The 19,223-nt window shown below is 44.9% G+C and overlaps 1 protein-coding gene across 1 annotated transcript; it reads right to left on the reverse strand.

The window, feature by feature from the left end:
- Nucleotides 1-5: 5 nt before the first annotated feature.
- Nucleotides 6-18,998, reverse strand: TM6SF2 (transmembrane 6 superfamily member 2). Its single transcript, XM_066635751.1, has 10 exons — nucleotides 18,907-18,998; nucleotides 10,975-11,069; nucleotides 9,557-9,654; nucleotides 8,244-8,347; nucleotides 7,731-7,813; nucleotides 7,496-7,620; nucleotides 4,511-4,612; nucleotides 2,887-2,979; nucleotides 1,128-1,247; nucleotides 6-330 (listed from the first exon to the last, which is right to left on the reverse strand). The coding sequence occupies exons 1-10, from the start codon at nucleotides 18,996-18,998 to the stop codon at nucleotides 130-132; spliced, it is 1,113 nt and encodes a 370-aa protein (XP_066491848.1). The 3' UTR covers nucleotides 6-129.
- Nucleotides 18,999-19,223: the final 225 nt, after the last annotated feature.

Consider the following 19,223-nt stretch of genomic DNA (forward strand, 5'->3'; position numbering starts at 1 on the left):
TGCAAAGAATTACGGAGTGGACCTGAAGTCCCAGAAATATTTAGAGCCCTTTTGGACTGGGGTCCACAAGGAGGCAGCTTTGTCCAAGCGCAGTTTGACTTCCAGCCAAGAGACACAGAGAGTTCCCTCTCATTGGTTCTTTTTGCCTTCATCTCGAGAGACTACTGGTGAGAAAAAACCAGGGTTGCGGAGACAACGATAGGCAAGAAGTTGGGGCCCCACTGCGAAAGCCACGTTGGAGAGGACAAAGGACCACCATGTCCCTTCAGGGGTGCGATAGGGATAAGGTGTGCGCAGGTGAAGGGACGATCCAATGTGGCAGAATTGCGCCTGCAAAAGAAGGGATTATTTTAGAAGCTGGGATGAGGTAGAGATACCCACTAGAGATACTTACAACCTTCTCCACCTCCAATTTTCTCTCTGGGTTTTGGGTTTCCAAATTACTTGGACTCATTTCTGAAGTGGAACTGATGCTTTCAGAATCCTCTGTTATCCTGTCGCTACATTTCTAAATGGTTTTCAGCTCAGTGCATGCACCATTTGCCTCAGCTTTCAGTTCTATCATTACCAACACAGTCATGTGCATCAAAGACAACACACACACACAAAAGCAATAGCAATGTGACTGCATGTACCATACTATCAGGATTGTTTGACTGAAGCACAGATCAGCTCGTGCATTGATAAAACCCTGCACAAAAAGAATCTTGATATAACCTCATGTACTCCCACTTCAAGATCTCTTTTGGAAGTGTTGTTTCCATGTGCATATTGTAACAGATTAAAGGAACCAAATGCTGTCATAAACCACACATGTGAGCACTCTAAATAAAATTCAGAAATAAAATCCAGAGTGATGGTGAGAATGTCAGAATGCCAGAAGCAACGGAGGGCACCAGGATGCAGGTCTCTTGTTGTCTTGTGTGCTCCCTGGGGCATTTGGTGGGCCACTGTGGGATACAGGAAGTTGGACTAGATGGGCCTATGGCCTGATCCAGCGGGGCTGGTTCTTATGTTCTAACTTGGTTACCCTTCTGAAATTTTTTGCACTAACCATGTGGCGATTTGGCTGTAAGTCACAGATTCTGCCATGGGGAGCTAAGATTCTATGTCCCAGCTCCAATTACCTGAGCAATGGCACCAGCAAAAACCAGGGCCCAGTCAGGCATCCAAGTGCACCCAGGAGAGAGTAGCCCATAAATACAGAGGCAGAAATATGGCAGGCAATAAAATAGGTATACCAGCATCTAGGAACAAGGACACAAAAGAGACAGGAGTATGTATGGCGGAACAGTGATCAGAGTTCATTTGCATCATAGTGCTACTATAGAAAAACGTGACTTTTTGTCCAACAAAAGGCAACTCATAATTTTTAAAAAGAGAACATAACTGGAGTATTCTTTATAGCACAAAACCAACAATTATAGAAATACTGTCATCATGCAATGCATTTCAATGTACTTTAGTGATGTTCAGTTAATGATAACAGTGTATTAATGAGACAGAGCCTAGGACGTGGCTGACTAACCCCATAATGAAAAGTGCAGGTACTGGAGTATAGAAGATAATATTTGGTTTTTGTAAATGCATAATGGATTTATGAAACTGTCCCCCACAACTTATGGTGACAAAGCAGACAAGAAAATGGAGAGTATAGGTACTGGCCAGTTCCCAGTATTACCATCTGGCTCTGAGCAAGCATCTAGGAGGATTTCCTGCTACATGCAAAGTGTTGAACTAGATGACCAGGTGGGTACCTTCCAACTGTATGATTCTATGAACAAGATTCTTGCCTAGGATTCTGGACTATGAACTGTGGTCTAAACCAGCAAGTCATATTCTCAGGGTGCAATCCTAACCCCTTGTCAGTGCTTTCCAGCACTGGCTTGGCAGTGCCAATGGGATATGTGCTGCATCCTGCAGTTGGGTGTCACTCATGGAGGCCTCCTCAAAGTAAAGAAATGTTTGCATTGCCCTTATGTCAGTGCTGGGTTAGGGCTGCACCCTCAGATGGGCCTAAGAGTGCCTATTAACCATGACACCTAGATGGAACCTCCATGTTCAATGGAAGTTACCTCTGAAAGCCAGGTGCTGGGGATGAACCAGGGAGGGATGTTACCTTCATGCCTTGCTCCTGAGCTTCCTAGAAGCATCTGGTTGGCTGTTCTTGAAGCAGGATTTTCAGATAGATGGACCCTTTGGTCTGACTCAGGAGACTCTTATAAGTGTTTATCAGTGCCTAATAGGCAGAAGAGCTAGATGGAAGCTCCATGTTCAGAAGCAGTCTACCTCTGAGTGACAGATGAACAAGAGGAGAGGGCTGTCACCTTTCCTGCCCTGATTGTGAGCTTCCCAGAAGTCTCTATCTAGCTTGGAAACAGGACAAGGCGAGGCTTGGTCTGATCCAAGGGTTTTGTTCTTCAAGAATGCACAGTGACGACTGTTTAACACAGATTAGTGTTTGCCTTATTAAAAGTTTGCATTCCTCCCTAGAGAATGGAACACAAATCAGAGAATCATGGGGGAAGAAGCAGGCCGTGCAAGACAGAACTTGCATCTGCTCTGATTCACAAAATGTACGGAACTAGAGATGGATTTACTTCCTACATTTGGGTCTGAGATTTTCAAATAAATTTGACTGATTTTAAAATAAACTTTACCACATGCCATTTACAAACCGGATGCTGTCCCTGGTCCTGGATATTCAGCTTCTCCCCTCCGCATGTGAAAACAAGCCTAGCCTTATACACCATGAGAAAAAGGTCACATTTTATCTTCTCACTTGATGAATTTCAGAATTTTTTTTTTCTGAAAGGGACCACCACCACTGATCCTGATCCCTCCTGCTTCCTCCAGAAGCTAGGATGCTCTGGATCCTCTGCTCACCTGAACTTTGGGGTATGCCACAGGGTCACGCAGGTATGGCTCTTTTTGGTAAACATAATCAAAGCAAGTATCAGCCGGGCAATCCAGAACAACCTAAAGCCACAAAAACACATATCAGTTTCCAAACCCTTTAGATGTCCAAACCAATGATTGCCAATGTTAAGAGCCTGAGCAGGAAAGACAAATGACCTGCTCAATGCACTTCAAAGCATTTCAGTGCTGTTCAGTTAACTAAAGTCCCGTGCGCATGGATGGTGCTATATCAAACAAACAAACAATGTGGAGACAGTTATTGCATCATGAACTGCACAGGAGTAATCAGGAAGAGAATCAAAGCTGTGTTTTTTTTAAAGCATAATTCATTTAACTCACCATCACAGTACAGTATATGGTGATAGCAACTGGTTTTAAAGGGGTATTCAACAAATTCATTGAGGGAAGAAGGAGAAGTCTATCCATAGCAATTAATCGTCATAGCTAAATGGAACCTCCCATGATCACAGGCAGTCTAACTCTGATTACCAAATGCTGAGATCAAGCAATAAGGGAGAGCTAGTGTCCTAGTGGCCTGCTTGTAGATTCCCCAGAGCAGTGGTTCTCACACATTTAGCACCAGGATTCACTTTTCATCTGTCAGAACCCTCCGGAAGTGATGTCATGACCGGAAGTGACATCATCAGGCAGGAAAATTTTTAACAATCCTAGGCTGCAATTCTTCCCACAGTTACCCAGGAGTAAGTCCCATTTACTATCATTGTTAAAATAATATATATATAGTAGCTTGTTAAAAGTACAAGTCTGTAACATTTCCCCAAATATAGTCACGTACCACGGTAGCATCAAGTCAAAAAATAAAAAATAAAATATTGAAAAGAATGGGGACCCACCTGAAATTGGCTTGCAACCCACCTAGTGGGTGGGTCCCAACCCACAGTTTGAGAAGCACTGCCCCAGAGCATCTGACTGGCCACTCTTAGAAACAAGATACTGAGCTAAGTGGACTTTTGGTGCCACGCTGCAAGGCAGCTCTTGCGTTCTAAGAGGACATCCTCGGTGGTGACCCCTGCACTGCCCCAGGAGGTGTGGCAAGCCTTTTCACTGCCAGTTTTTCGATGTTTTGTTTTTAAACTTCATAAGCCGCACTGAATCTTAGGAGAAGAACAGGGTAGACATTTTTAATCAATAGTGACGAGCTTGGACTTATAACATTACTTGAATTTGTTACAAAATACTACCAGTATTTTGAAAATTCAAAAGAAATTTTTGTGAAATACTTTAGAATTCTTTGTTTTAAAAGGAGTAGTGGATAAGGGGAGAACAAGAAATTAAAGAGGATCATGATAAGAACCTGAGGACACCAGAAGTGGGGGGGGGGGGTGATTTGCTAGCTACGTCTCCTCTCCAAGCTTCTGCATCCCAGGCAAGCAATCACTAGGGAATAACTAGTTTAGGAACACCTGTTTAGCATGCAAAAAGTTCTAGGCTTAATCCCGACATCTACAGTTAAAAAGGAATATCAGACAGCAGAGCTAGGAAGAACCCTTTGAGAGCCCCTACCAGCCAGAGTGGGCAATACTGCATTGGATGGACTCTAGTTGGCAGCTTCATATGTTCATATGCTCACCAGTCCCCGGAAGAGTGTGAAGGCTACGGCAAAGTGGAGAAATACCACCAGCCCCAAGTCCAGCGGGCGCTGAAGCAAACTTTTGCTCTGTTCTTCAGAAACCTGTCCCAAAATAATGAGAAGTTCAGGAAAGGGAGGTGCTAAGCAGTGGCGTAGCTAAGGGGGTGCAGGGGGTAGCAGTTGCACCGGGCATCAAGCTTTAGGGGGGCAACAAGCTGAGCTTGACATTAGTGACCAAAATTGTGAAAATCTTGGTATGTATGAATAATACCATCATGTTATACATCATTAGAAAGGTAATTTAAGGCTGAATGCAATGAAGCAAACTGCATTGGAATATCCATATTCTATCAAAAGTTATGGCCAATTAACTAAAAAATGAAAACACAACTGCCTTATGGAACAAAAAGTGGATTTTCTTAACTCAAAACTGACCTATGAGACTGACTGTTTTGAGAGCCAATAGATGTTATCATGATAAAGCATGAAACCAATAAGGTGATAATATGAGTCGGCTCACATTTCCATGTATCATATATAGTTACCCCTGCTAACTGGGTAAAAAGGCACTTTTCAAGTGGTGCCCCTCTTCTATTTAGCAGGGGGAGAATAACCATACCTCTTCACCCTAGCACAGTGTCTCTAAACAATCAGGGGCACACTTTTTATTTATTTACTTAATTAAATTTGATTTTGTCTGGCGGGGGGGGGCTACAAATCTTCCTTGACACCAGGTAGCAGGTAAATGCCTTAGTTATGCCACTGACTGGGGGGAGGCAGCAGAGCAAGTGGGTGGCAAGCTGCTGGAGGGAGGAAGCAGATTTTTCCCAATTTTCACTTTTAAAAAAGCTCAGGCATGACATCACTTCCAGTTGTGACATCACTTCGGGGGCAACATTTTGAGCTTGGCAATAGGCTACACGATCATTAGCTACACGACTGATGCTAAGTCTCTGGTGTGGAACTATAAAGGTGTATTTTGATGGTATGGCATTCGAGTGTAAGGCAGCAACAGTTTCAGATCAGGGACTCTGCTAGTGGGACATGGCACTTTCCTCTCTACACTGTTGGGAGCTGTTGACCTGCTCTCTGCAGCCCTACAGCACCACCACTGAAGATGGCCAGAGTGGGGTACTGCAGCTACAAACAGTCTGTGTTCCAGGGGTGTCAAACTCATTTCAGAGAGCAGGCACAATAGCATTCATGGTGCTGGTTGAGGGTCCGAAGTGACATCATTACGACGATTGCCAGAAATAAGCACTTGGTTCTCATTATCTGCAAATGACAAAACAGGAAATATACAAATCTTGACCATATTTTCAAAATATGGGAGAGCCCAATTATCACACAGGCTACCCTTTCAGCAGCACAGCTTTTTCTGAGGCGTCACTTTGCAGCTCAGCATCTGGAGGAGGTCTGGTCTAGAGGGTAGAGCCTCCGTCTGCCTGAAGATAACATCCACAAGGTCGCCAGTTCGAGGCCACCGGCACCGTGGGACCTTGGAGCAGCTGACAAGCTGAAGCCGAGCAATTCCATCTGCTCTGAGCATGGGAGGATGGAGGCCAGAATGTGAAGCCAGATCGGAATGAAACACCTTGAATGTAGTCGTTCTTGAAAGAAAGAACCTTCTTTGAAATTGTAAAAATCCCTATTTAATAGGGATTTAATAAAGCCTGCCTATGTAAACCGCCTTGAATAAAGTCTTGAATAAAGACCAAGAAAGGCGGTATAAAAATACCTATTATTATTATTATTATTATCTGAGAAGCACTCTGTGACGTGACACCCCAGCAGAAGTGGCACTGCTGAAAGGGTGACCTCTGTGATAATGGGGCTCTCCCAGCACCTCGACACCTCATCCCTCTTGGTTTGCCCCTTCAAACCCCTTGGTTTGTAGCCTTGCCTTCTTCTTGCCTTGCCTTCTGAGTCCTTCTTACTTCTCTCTCTCCCAGAGCCTCAGTAGAAGCAGTACTGCTGAAAGGGTGGCACTGGGAGAACCCAATTATCACATAGGCTTCCATGGGCTGTATTCGGCCTACAGGACCTATGTTTGACACCCCTGGTCTAAACAACAAACTTGTGTTGCAGTGAGCTGATAATTTATGTAGAATTTTGTATTACCTTGCTGCACCATCACAGATAGTTTCTGTGGCATTCTAAGAAATCTACCTTGAGATATCTATGATTATTTTGCAGCTTTTTTGTGGTGTTTTCTGATGTGCGATTTGCATGTCATTTAGAGTGAGATCAAATGCATCTGTGCCATTTTTCCTCCAGGGCAATTTGACAGAGAAGCCAAATATGCAGAGACCATGTAGGCAGGTGTTTGCCTATGGTTGTTAGCCAAAGCACTGGGAACAGAAAATGCGCTGATGTGTTATCATGAGCTAAAGAAGTTATGAAGAGGGGGGAAAAAAACTTCAGAAACAAGACGCTCTAAAATGTGTACACTGAGGGCCTAATCCTACCCAATTTTCCAGCACCAGTGTAGTCACAATGCAGCCCTAAGGTCAGGGAACAAATGTTCCCATACCTTAAAGAAGCCTCTGTGACTGCCTCTCCACCACAGGATGTAGTACATGCCCCATTAGCCAGCTTCACTGGCACTGAAAAATTGGATAGGATTGGGCCCCAAGTCACCATATTAAGAATAGAAAACACTGTGCCAATGAACCATTCTGTTCAACCAATAAAAATATCCATGGTAAGCATACTATTTATACCTGGTCTGATCCAGGAGGAATTGGGTGACAGAAGGATCTTATGTCTTTATTAAATAGGAATTAGGGAAATGGATGGAGGAGGAGTTTATCAATGGCTGTTGGTCATGGTGGCTAAATGGAGCTTCCACATTCAGAGAAACACTACTGGGAAAAGGGGGAACAGCAAGGGAGATCTATTGTCTTCAGGCATGAAGACATGTGGTTGACCACTATAGGAAATATGATGAGATGGACCCAATTCAGTTTGGCTTTTTTTTGATACCTTATCAGCTGCCATAAGGGTTGAAGTCTTGGGCTGTTGGATGATCCTTGCAGAGGCCCAGATGAGGACGAGAAGATAGGGGGCATTGAGGAAGGCGGCTGGCTTAATCTCTGAACCATATTTCCCTATAAAGAGAAGACATTCATATCCACAGAAGACCTGGGGAGAGTACTTGCAAGGAGGGTAGAAGGAAAAAAGGATTTGGGCAGGAACAGCATGTCATGGAACCACTCACCAATCACATTGCCTATCAGGAAAACCAGAAGGTTCATCCCAAAGGATCCAATCCAGTAGAGAACGAGAGTCCGATAATCGTTTCTGGAGGACAAATTGAGAGTCCTGGTCATCACAAAAAAGGGGAAAGATATGGCTGGCCCATCCATGAGACCACCTGTTTTGGGTGGCCTCAGTGGCAGATTGCGAAGGGTCTGAAGGGGTGGGGGATCCAGAGTGACTTTCACCCCGAGTCTGCTGATGCTGCCTCAGTCTTCCCCACCTGCAATATGGGGATAATTCTAAACCATCTAACATGTGCTGTGAGGGCAATATCAAGAGAATGTGTCATGAAGCACTTTGCAGATTTGGAAAGCAGTATACAAATGTTTTATACTATTTTAGTTTTATACAAATACTATTACACTCCATCTTAGCATCTATGAAGCAGTACCCATTGAATTTCTGATGGTCAGGCCCCATGACCAAGGCTTTGCCCAAACAAATCCCTGATGGCTAACAGATTCCATCTCACCTTTGAGCCATGGTCGCAATTATCAGAAGATAGAGAGCATAGTGGACTGTGCCATCCCAGTAGCAGATCATAATCCCATAGGCTGTAGTCAGGTAAACTTCACCCTTGGAACCAGAAAACCATCAGAAAACAGTTCAGTGCACTAGAGCAGGGGTGCCCAAACCCTGGCCCTGGGGCCACTTGCAGCCCTCAAGGCCTCCCAATGCGGCCCTCAGGGAGCCCCCAGTCTCCAATGAGCTTCTGGCCCTCCGGAGATTTGTTGGAGCCCTCACTGACCCGATGCAACTGCTCTCAGCATGAGGGCAACTGTTTGACCTCTCGCATGAGCTGTGGGATGAGGGCTTCCTCTACTGCTTGCTGTTTCACATCTGTGATGCAGTAGCGGCAGCAAAGGAAAGGCCAACCATGCTTTGTGCAAGGCCTTTTATAGGCCTTGAGCTATTACAAGACCTTTAGTCATTCATATAAGTTCATCTTTAATATATTCATTTATGTAAACTTATGTAAATTTATCCAAATTTTAAATGCAAATTAATTATTTTTTCCCCTGCCCCCGACACAATGTCAGAGAGATGATGTGGTCCCCCTGCCAAAAACTTTGGACACCCCTGCACTAGAGCAACTCACTTGAAAAGAGGGCAAGCTGCTTTCTTTATCACAGCAGGGCTCCTATGTATTTTAACAATGGTGTGCCCTCAAGAAAACCTTCAGGCTCAGCTTCCCCCCCCCCGCCCCACAGCCCTCAGAGTCCAAATCATATTCCTCAGAGTTACTAATAATTTTGTATCACACATTTTTAATTTTCAGGAGATTGGAAGCCACTCGGGGGGGGGGGATCCTCAAAATGCCAAATAAATGGGATATAAAATACATAATAAATATACCCCATTGCGAAGGATGACTTGGATCGCCCCCTCAGAGGGTTGGCCCATATATGAGGTCAAGCTGTGGCAGTGCCTCAGGTGGCTGACGGGCAAGGGGTGCCTGTCACCCTCCTCCACTGGCCTTTGCTATGGTTCCACCTCCACTCACTCCCTGGAATCAACAAGAATGAAAGAGGGGACTGGAGTGGAAGAGGAAGTGTAGAGGAGAGTAATGGGCTAGCATTGGAGTCCCTCCCCACTTCTTTTTTGGCTCCATTCTCTTGTTCCCTTTCAAAGTAAAGTACCATAAGTGGGAGGAGGAGGATGAAAAGCAGAAGCAGCAATCAACAAGACAGATATTTAGTGTGTCTCCTCCGGTGTTGGAAGGTCTTGGGCTGGCCCAGCTCACACTTACACAAACACACACATGCTGGATTTCTGCAAATGTACCTCTCTCATGTAGAACTCCATGAAGCCAGAGATATACCCATCTTCTTCCAGTGCAATTATAATGTCAATTACAGACGTGAAGGAAAAGACCATACACACTGTGGGGAGGAGAAAGAAAGAGCTGCAGGTGACATTTGGCATGCATGCACTTCTGTTGCCCAAGATTTTCTGAGCTGGAAAAACCAGTCTTGAAAGTTTAGAGATAGGTTACATTTTTGAAACACACACACTGAAAAGTATTATTAAAAAAATAAAATGAAATACTATGGAAACTTTTAATTGCAAGCTAATAGGCCATCTAGAGTTTTGGAGAAATTAGCAACCACTATGAATAACAACAACATTTGAAAAGTGTGCAGCATGGCCTTTCCCAGTTTGAAGAGACACTTGGCCAACAGACTGAGGCAAAGAGGCAAAGAAGGAAGGCCCATAGCTAGGGAGACAGACCAGGGACAGACTGCACTTGCTCCCAGTGTGGAAGGGATTGTCACTCCCGAATCGGCCTTTTCAGCCACACTACATGCTGTTCCAGAATCACCATTCAGAGCGCGATACCAGAGTCTTTCGAGACTGAAGGTTGCCAACAGGAGGAGGATTACTATGTAAACTACTCTTGTTGAAAAGTGGAACATAACAAGAGTAGTTCACAAAGCAGTTTGCATCATAAAATAAATCAATAAATATTTGAATAAATGAAATATTTTGGAGATTTTCAAAACATATATATTATTCACCATTTCAGTAGCTCAGATTACATGAGGCCCCCCTCCTCCAAACCCTTGCATTACTCCCCATCCTTTTCTGCTGTCCTGTCCCAAGAACAAAGAGAACCCCTGCTAGATCAGGCAAAAAAGGGCCATAGAGCTTGGTGTCCTGTTTCCAACAGTGGTCAGCCAGATCATCCTGGGAAGTCCACAAGTAGGGCAAGAAGGTTATAGCTTTCTCCCACTGTGTTCTGACCCCCCCCACACACTATAATTCAGAGATAAACTGCCCTGAACATGGTGTTTCCATTCTCAGCTATGATAAAAACATAAGGAGAGCCCTTCTGGATCAGGCTAGGGATCATTCTGGCCCAGCATCTGGTTTCCAATGATGGCCAGCCAGTTGCCCCAAAACAAAGTCCACAAGCAGGGCATGAGGGCAACAGTCCTCCCTTGCTGACTGCCTTCTGGAAACTAGTATTGAGTGGTATGGTATACTGCTCCTGAAACTGAAGGTTCCATTTTGCAATAAAGGTTGTTGACAGACGTATCCTCAAGGAATTGGTCATATGGACCATGTTACCAGAGACAAATTTGTGGCTATTTATCATCCTGCCTACAGAAACCATAGGCCCAGAAAGAGCCAAACCTGGCCAGCAATCCGAGCAAGGTGGTATGACCTCAGCAGAAAAGGGAAGAGGAGAATTAACGTACCATAGAAGAGTGGATCTTCAGAACGATTTGGGAGATAGACCACAGCAAACAAGGCCAAGAGGACTCCAAATCCAACTAGAGCGATGAGCAAGGGGCTAGACAAAGGAGAAGGGAACAGAAATAAATACTTGATAAAAACAGGAAACTTTTACTTTAGACAATTCTGGGTGAGGACTTTTTGCATGTTCTGCCATTCTGTAGGATTAGGCAGGTGGTGATGCATGTGGAACTCCCTGCCACTTATGCACACCGGTGCACATCAGCAGAACACTGCACAAAAAGAACTGTGGTACATTCAGACAAATAGAGCACAATCCTAACCCCTTATTTCAGTGTATTCCAGCACTGGCATAGCGGTGCCAATGGGACGTGTGCTGCATTCTGCAGTTGGGTGTCACTCACAGAGGCCTCCTCAAAGTAAGGGGATGTTTGTTCCCTTACCTTAGAGCATTTCCTTTATGTCAGTGCTGGAAAGTACTGACATAAGGGGTTAGGATTGTGCCCATAATCACATCCAGATGGCTTGCTTTGCAATGTTTTGTCCATGAGCATCAGTGATGTGGAAGAGAAGGAGGGAAAACACAACTGACATTAACGTTGTGGCAAAATGCATGTTTTTTTCAAAAAGATTTGTACAAACGAAATGTAGGCAACTGGATAACCAAAAAATTGGAAAACTATAACTTTGACCATACAATTGAGAGCTGAGTGCCTGATTATTGAACATTTAAACTGGTTTCCAACTACTTTTAAACTGGTTTCCACTTTGTGCACTTAGGGGTTGGGTTCCAGATCAGAGGTCAGGGTAATCAAACAGGTTAAAGGTTTGGGGTGGGTTCTGGTTTGGTTCAACTTCCTAATTTCAGCCAAAATGCCTGAAACTTCAAGTCAAGCCTGGAAACTTTAGCAGTACTGTATACAGACAATGATTAGTGCCAGTCATTCATACAAATCGAAGGAGCCCGACCCCTGGCTACACCATCTGCAGCTGTCAGATGGAAGCACAGCTCAGCAAAGGCTCTTGGCTGCAGCAGCAGCAGGTTTTGCCTACAGAACCAGCTGGTGCAGCTGTACAGCTGCAATGCAGAACCCAGGCTGCAAGGAATCCTTGCAGCAAAACAGAGCCATGCAGTTTGCTGCGGTCAGACAATGGCACTCAGTATCTGCAGAGTCGGTGGCTCTGTCACTGCTTGCACAGCAAGTTGACACAGGAGTGCGGGATAGTGGATTTCAGAGCAGGAGGGAAGGGAGCAAACCAGCCCACTGCTGCCAATCTGCTCAGGTGCATTGAGCAGACGCCCAGGGATACCCTCAGCAATCCAGCCATTTTCTGCTCCAGTGGGACAAAATGAATAGGGCATCAAGGAGTTCATTGAAATCAGTTGCCCTCAAGGATACTGAGTAACAAAGCTTCATTCCGATTCCTCATGCCATCCCCATTTTTACCCCTCCAAGGAGTTCAGGGAAGCACACATGGCTCCTCCCCTTTCCCCATGTTCTTCTCACAACAACCCTGCAAAGTTGGCTAAACTGAGAGATTATGGTTGGCCCAGTTCACCCAGTGACTTGAACTCAGAGCTCCCCAGTACAGCACTTGAACCACTGCACCACACTGTTTTCATTGCTTTTATCATGGTGGAGAGCAGCTCACAACGTACTCTTGTATAAACCACCTTATTATTCTGCTAATTTTCAGAATGAGAACGAGATGATCCACAAAAAGGCTACAGGGAAGCTCCCTGCTGGATTGGATAAAAGGCCATCTTGTCCAGCAGTTCCCAGACAGAAAAGCTAAGCAAGGCATAGACACAGCAGTGCTTCCCTGTTGTTTGTTCCAGGCATCTGCTACTCAGAGGTAGACTGCCTTTGAACATGGGAGTTTAATTTCATCATTGTAGCTAATCTCCACCAATCAGTCTTTCCTTCTGGGTTCTGCATATGTGCCACCAGCCTCAACTCAGGGGAAACTGCATTGTAGCTTACAGTGTCAGCCAGCAGATTTCATTTTCTACATGGAAGGGATCAGAGTCCAGCTGGTGCACAAGCTGGAGCTGGCTGTCCAGAGTGCATCAGGTCAGCCCATCATGCGCTCAGTTAAGTCAGATATTTATCAAAGCATTAGCAACCTGGGATATGAATAGAGATGGTTGTCACCTAGGAGGGGAAAGGACAGGCATATGGACAGAGAGTGCTTGAGTGTGGCCTGGAAGAATTTGGAAGGTTAAGGGCAAGGCCAAGATTGAGCAGGGCAGCACCAATGCAGAACCTGCTGCATTATGGGTAGTGCAGTACAGAAGAAAAAAAAATATTACAAATTGATTTTTTTTTAAAAAAATCACCAAGAATAATAACTAAAACAAAAAGATCAGCAGTTTTCTTTTCAAAAATACAATTTAAGAGTTTAAGAGCACAATCTCAAGCACTCTATTGGCTGATGCAAGTCCCTTGCGCCAGCCTTGGAGTGTCGCAAATGTACCGTAAGAAGTCAGGGGGGCCGGCACAAGGACGGGCACCAGAGTAAGCCCCAGGACAAATGAGTTCTTGTCAGCACCAGGTCTCTGGTGCGAAGGTCCGGGGAGGGTTGGGGGAGGGTGGAACAGGGCATTCCAGGGCACGGGATGGGCAAGCAGTGGGTGGGCCAGGCTCCGGGGGGGGGGGGGAGGGAGCCAGGATCTGAAGTCAGATTCTAACCCCCTTCCCTGGAGGCCTGGTGCCGAGGTGCTTGGATCTGTGTCACCTATTTAGGTGGTACAAATCCACGTAGCCCCATTCAGGCCACTGCCATTTTACTGGGGTAAGGGGAATTGATTCTCCTTGCCCTGGTTTGTGCCACAGCCAGACCCAACCCTGCAGTGGATACAGCACAGACCAGTTGGCCTGCCTGTTCCAGGGTGGGTTAAAACTGGTCTGTAAAAAAATCCAATTTTTACTAGTTGAGCCAGTAAAATACTGGCTGCTTGGAATTCCTAAGGACTAGAACCCTAAACCTTGCAACAGATCAGTGATCAAGAAACCATTTAACTGTCCTCAGGTGGTAGAAAGTTCAAGGAACTGCAGGGTTAGGTGACTCGGAAAGAAAATATACTGGAGATTTACTACACCCTTGTCATTCTTTGCTTTTTTCAAAATGTCCAGATTGAATGAACAAGCATCACATCAAAAGGTTGCAGTAAGACATGCAACAAGGATATAGCACAGCAAGCTGGTGGTTTTATGCCCAAATCAACCCCTGTCCCATCGTGACCAAAACCAATTTTCTGTTAGTTCAGTCCACAACTGTGTTGTACAATATATTAGTTTCAGGGAGTGTTGTACATATGGCACAAATGGATAGACTTTTTTTTTCAGAGAAGAGCTATTCTGTTCAAACCACTCTAGGATCTGGTTCCTCCCCTTACACACCTCATTGTTGAACTGATGGTGGTGGATACAAGCAGGATCATGACAAACCTGTTTGCTTAGGGCTGCAAGCAACCCTAGGCAGCCTCATCTGGGAGTAAGAGCCATTGAATGCAATACATACATAGGACTCTGCCATCAGAGTCTTGGAACAGCCAACTGCCTGGCTGTGCCAACTATTCTTCATCAAAACTAGGTCATACTGCAAATGAGACAGAAGGTCACCCCGCATTAGTAGGAGGAGATGATTCACAACACTGTTTGGAATGCTAAATATTGCAAAATTCAGCTGCTATCAGCCTGAAATGAGTAAAAAGTTGATGCTAATCTCATTCTCTGTCGAGCTGAGAAGCAGCTCCTATCCAGCCTGATGAACAATGCTGTGTTTACTCCAAAGCATGCACACTTTGTACCAGCATCATAAATAAATCATAGTACCAAGTGTGAGATTTTATTTGCAGAGATCAACATGGTGCTTCCGCAATACTCCTCAACCAAATGTCATCCTGGATCATTCTGAAATACCAGAAACCTGTTGTACCAGGTTTCAGATCATTTCAGATCATTCTGAAATACCAGAAACAAACTGTTGTAAGGATCACATCAATACAAAACACACGAAGCACTTTATACAAGTGCTAAGTAGGTATTATGGACACAGCTCTCAGTTTCCTGAAGGAAGAGTGGGAAATGTAATGCAACAATACATTAATTAATAAATAAATAATGTAGGCTGCAATCCTATGTACACTTTCCTAGGAGTAAGCCCCACTGAATCCATTGCATAGGACTGAGCTGTACTGAGAGCACTGTAATGTACTATATCAAGATGCTGTCTTTTTGACCTTAAATTGCTTCGAAGACTTATTTGAAACAAAACACAGAGTATGCACCAAAAAAAGTATGCACACGCAGGAACTGGAGCAACTGCCTTTGAACGGCCAAGAGACCACAGGGAAAATGCCATGTAAGTTGGCATTTTGTCCAGAATGTATTTTTAGCTACAATCATTAAATGATTCCCCCATCTCCAGTTAGGAGGAGAAAGGGTCAGGAGCTACTGACAAGGATAAATGAGGTATGTATTTTCAGGAGGTCAGAGATTCGAAAGATCAAGCGGGCAATATGGGTGCGTGCACAGTTGCTCTTGCTTCTTGGCACTTAGTCCCCTGTCCCAGAGCCCTGCAGGGTTGAACCAAGAGACCATCTAATCCAACAAACCCAACATTTCTCACATAGGTTAACCAGATACCTCCAGGAAGCCTATAAGCAGAGTTTGGGCATGAAGGCAAAAACCCCTCCTGCACTGTTACTCCTGAGCAATAAAGTATTTAGAGGTAGACTGCCTCTGAACTTGGAGGTTCCATTTAGCTATTGTGACTAACTGTTGCTGATAGAGGTCTCCTCCTCTTCCTCCTCCATGAATTAGTCTCATCCCCTTTTAAAACCATTTAAGGGTCAAACTAGATGTGGCCCTAAACATCAAGTTAACCTTCCAGATTATGTCATTTTTGTTTTAAAGCACTGGTTCCCAACCTGTGGCCCAGGGTCCACAGGGGGTCCGTGAGACCCTGAGAAGTGGAAAAAAATCACTTCAGATCACTTCCAGAGACTTCTGAGTGAGAAGTCCCCCATGGACCACCAGAGAGGGCGGAGAACGGACCACCTGCAGCTGCAGCTGGCAGCAAAAGCAGCACACCACAAATCTTCTCTATAAATAATAAATCTCTAATAAATGGTTTCTAATTACAGGCAGACCACATTATCCGTAGGTTTGGTACATGTGGATTTCTTCATTTGCAGGTCCCTGAACCAGTGGTGTGGGCCAACCTGGAGCCTCCAGAGGTGAGGGAAGCTGTGCTCTTCTGAAGCCTGCAGAAGCCATGCGCATGGCCTTTGTGAGCTTCAGAAAAGCCTTCAGACTGATTGGAACTCAGCTCTGGTCGGGGGGGGGGGGCAAAACCGCAGTTTTCAAAAACTTGCGATTTTCCTTATCTGTAGGGGTTCCAGGAAAGGAACCCCCATGCATAATGAAGGCCGCCTGTATTGCAAATTCAAATGTATTTTTTATGTGTAGCGGTTGCATAAAGTCCTGGACAATTCTAATTTTGACCTCAGTGGTCTGCAGTCTCCTAAAGGTTGGGAACCACTGTTTTAAAGTAAATACCATATAGGGGAAGGAACATGACATGCATGAAACAGCAGCAGGCATTAAGAGGGAGGTAGTACTTTGCACCTGCTGCAGTTTCAATCCTAATCACAGTTGCCCTTCCCCCTGCGCTTTTTATTTCCATTAAAAATAGGGGAGCCATGACTGGGTTCTGAATCACAACAGAGGTACTAAACTTACGAAAGCCCTTCTACACACCCTCTCATTGTAGTTTTATTGGGCCCTGTAGAAAGTGAAACTGAGCAGCACATGTGCATTTACTCAAGAGTAGACAAACATGCCTCAGACTATTTCAAAGTTTGGGAACAACTGCATTATCCTATTCCCCCCCCCCCGGTGAATTATTTACTAAAACACACACAGAAGGTCAACCTACACGTTTAGGTTTATGTATAGTTATGGCCCTAAGGTTATGGATGTTGCTGCATCTTGTAGCCATGAGTTCCACAAATTAATTCTGCCCTGCATGAAGGAGAAGCTTGGTCTGCCCTGAATCTCTGGGTAATCAATTTAATCAGGTGATCTTGAGTTCTGGTAGTATAATACAGGGAGGGGAATTCCCACTTCCTCCACACATGCAGCTTTTTGTAAATTTCTGTTACATCTTTTCTTACAGCATAATCTTATGCATGTGTAAATCCCACTGAGTTCAATGATCTTGCTCCCAAGTAAGTGTGCATAGGATTGCAGCCTTAGAGCTCAGTCCTATCCAGCTTTCCAGCACTGAGGCAGCCGTGTCAGTGGGCTGTACACTCTATGCTGCAGTGGAGGGGCAGTCACAGAAACCTCTTCAAGGTAAGGGAACATTGGTTCCCTTATCTTGGGACTGCATTGCAGCTGCATTGGTTCTGGAAAGTTGGATAGGATTGGGCCCCAGGTCCTCTTTTCTCTGAATTCAAAAGACCTTAAACATGTTAGATTTTTCTCATCAGGAAGGTGCTCTGATCATTATCTGGGTTCGTATTTTCTGCATTTATTTATTATTGCTAATGAAATAATCACTATAATAGCATTTATGTTGTTGTTCAGTCGTGTCTGATGCCTCGTGACTCCATGAACTACAGCACACCAGGCCCCCCTGTCTATCACTAACTTCCGGAGTTTATCCAAATTCATGTTCATTGCCTCTGTGACACCATGTCATCCTCTACTGCCCCTTTCTCCTTTTGCCTTCAGTTTTTCCCAGCATCAGGTCCTCCCTTCTCATGAGATGACCAAAGTATTTAAGCTTCAGCACCTGTCCTTCCAATGAACAATCAGGGTTGGTTTCCTGTAGGATTGACTGATTTGATCTCCTTGCAGTCCAGAGTACTCTCAAAAGTCTTCTCCAGTGACATAAATCAAAAGTATCTATTCTTCGGTGCTCAGTCCTTCTTATGGTCCAGCTCTCACAGCCATACATTACTACTGGGAAAACCATAGCTTTGACTATATGGATCTTTGTCAACAAGGTGATGTCTTGGCTTTTCATTAAGTTGTCTAGGCTTCCCAAAGCTTTCCTCCCAAGAAACAATTTAATTTCTTTTTATTTAGTCTTTTACTTTCCTGGCTGCAATCTCCATCTGCAGTGATCTTGGAGCCCAAGAAGCTTCCACAGCTTCTGTGAAACTCTGTCACAGCTTCCATTTTTTCCCCTTCTGTTTGCCATGGGTTGATGGGACCGGATGCCATGATCTTAGTTTTTTTTATGTTAAGTCTCAAGCCACATTTTGCACTTTCCTCCTTCACCCTCATCAAGAGGTTCTCTAGATCCTCCTCATTTTCTGCCATTGTGGACTTTAGTATCAAAAGGTAAAAATAGCATTTATAAAGTATTCCAAACACCTCACTTTTATCACCGCAGTCTTCACAACAACCATGAAAGGTAGGCCACTATTATTATTCCCATAATGCAGTACAGGAAGACTGAGGTTCGGAGGAGGCTCTGATTGCAGAGGCCGCATTCAGACTCTAAACACTCTCATCTGTCGCTCAGTGTCTTGCTGCCCACTTCTAAGCATGTCTTTTCAGACATGCTTAGTCAAGCTGAGTATTAAAGGCACTGGAACAGGAGAGAGAGAAAAGGGCTGCCTAACCTAAGCCCTGGAAACCAGTTGATCTTCCTCCCACTAGGGGAGAATAAATCACTTGCAACCGATACTATCTCCTTCTGCTTGATTGGTTTTGTAATACACCCTCACCCCCCATATCTGCTTACCCCAAGACCTGTTTCCCTTCCTGCCAAACTTTTTAAGAACTTCCAGATTTGCAAAAGGGGGGAAAAGGGGATGGTGGAGAGATTTTGAAAATAAAGTAGTAAGATAGTGGAGAGGAGGGGGGAAGGGCAAAACTGAACTTGAGAACTTGCATTCACACGATACTCACTTCTCCAGGGTCGACACGCTGTTCAGCATGTAGGAGAGCGGCAAGCTGACCAGGGACAGGCCGATGGCAGCCCAGAGAGGGTGTAGCTGCATAGCTGAAGGGGAGAGGGGCGTCGAGATAAGGGCTGGGGGTCGTGGGAACGCACGGCTGGGCGTCCGGAGTCTCCCTGCGAAGCAGGAAGGGGTTAATCAAGCCGTAGCCTCCAGACGCCGAGCTCACGCTTTGCTCCCCAGTCCAGACTATAGGGAGAAGAGCTCCCTGCATCCAAAGGTCGCAAACTTCTTGCACAACCAGGGACGCGGACACACCTCTTAAAA

Source organism: Tiliqua scincoides, chromosome 8 (assembly GCF_035046505.1).
Source record: "Tiliqua scincoides isolate rTilSci1 chromosome 8, rTilSci1.hap2, whole genome shotgun sequence".
Classification (NCBI taxonomy): Eukaryota; Metazoa; Chordata; class Lepidosauria; order Squamata; family Scincidae; genus Tiliqua; species Tiliqua scincoides.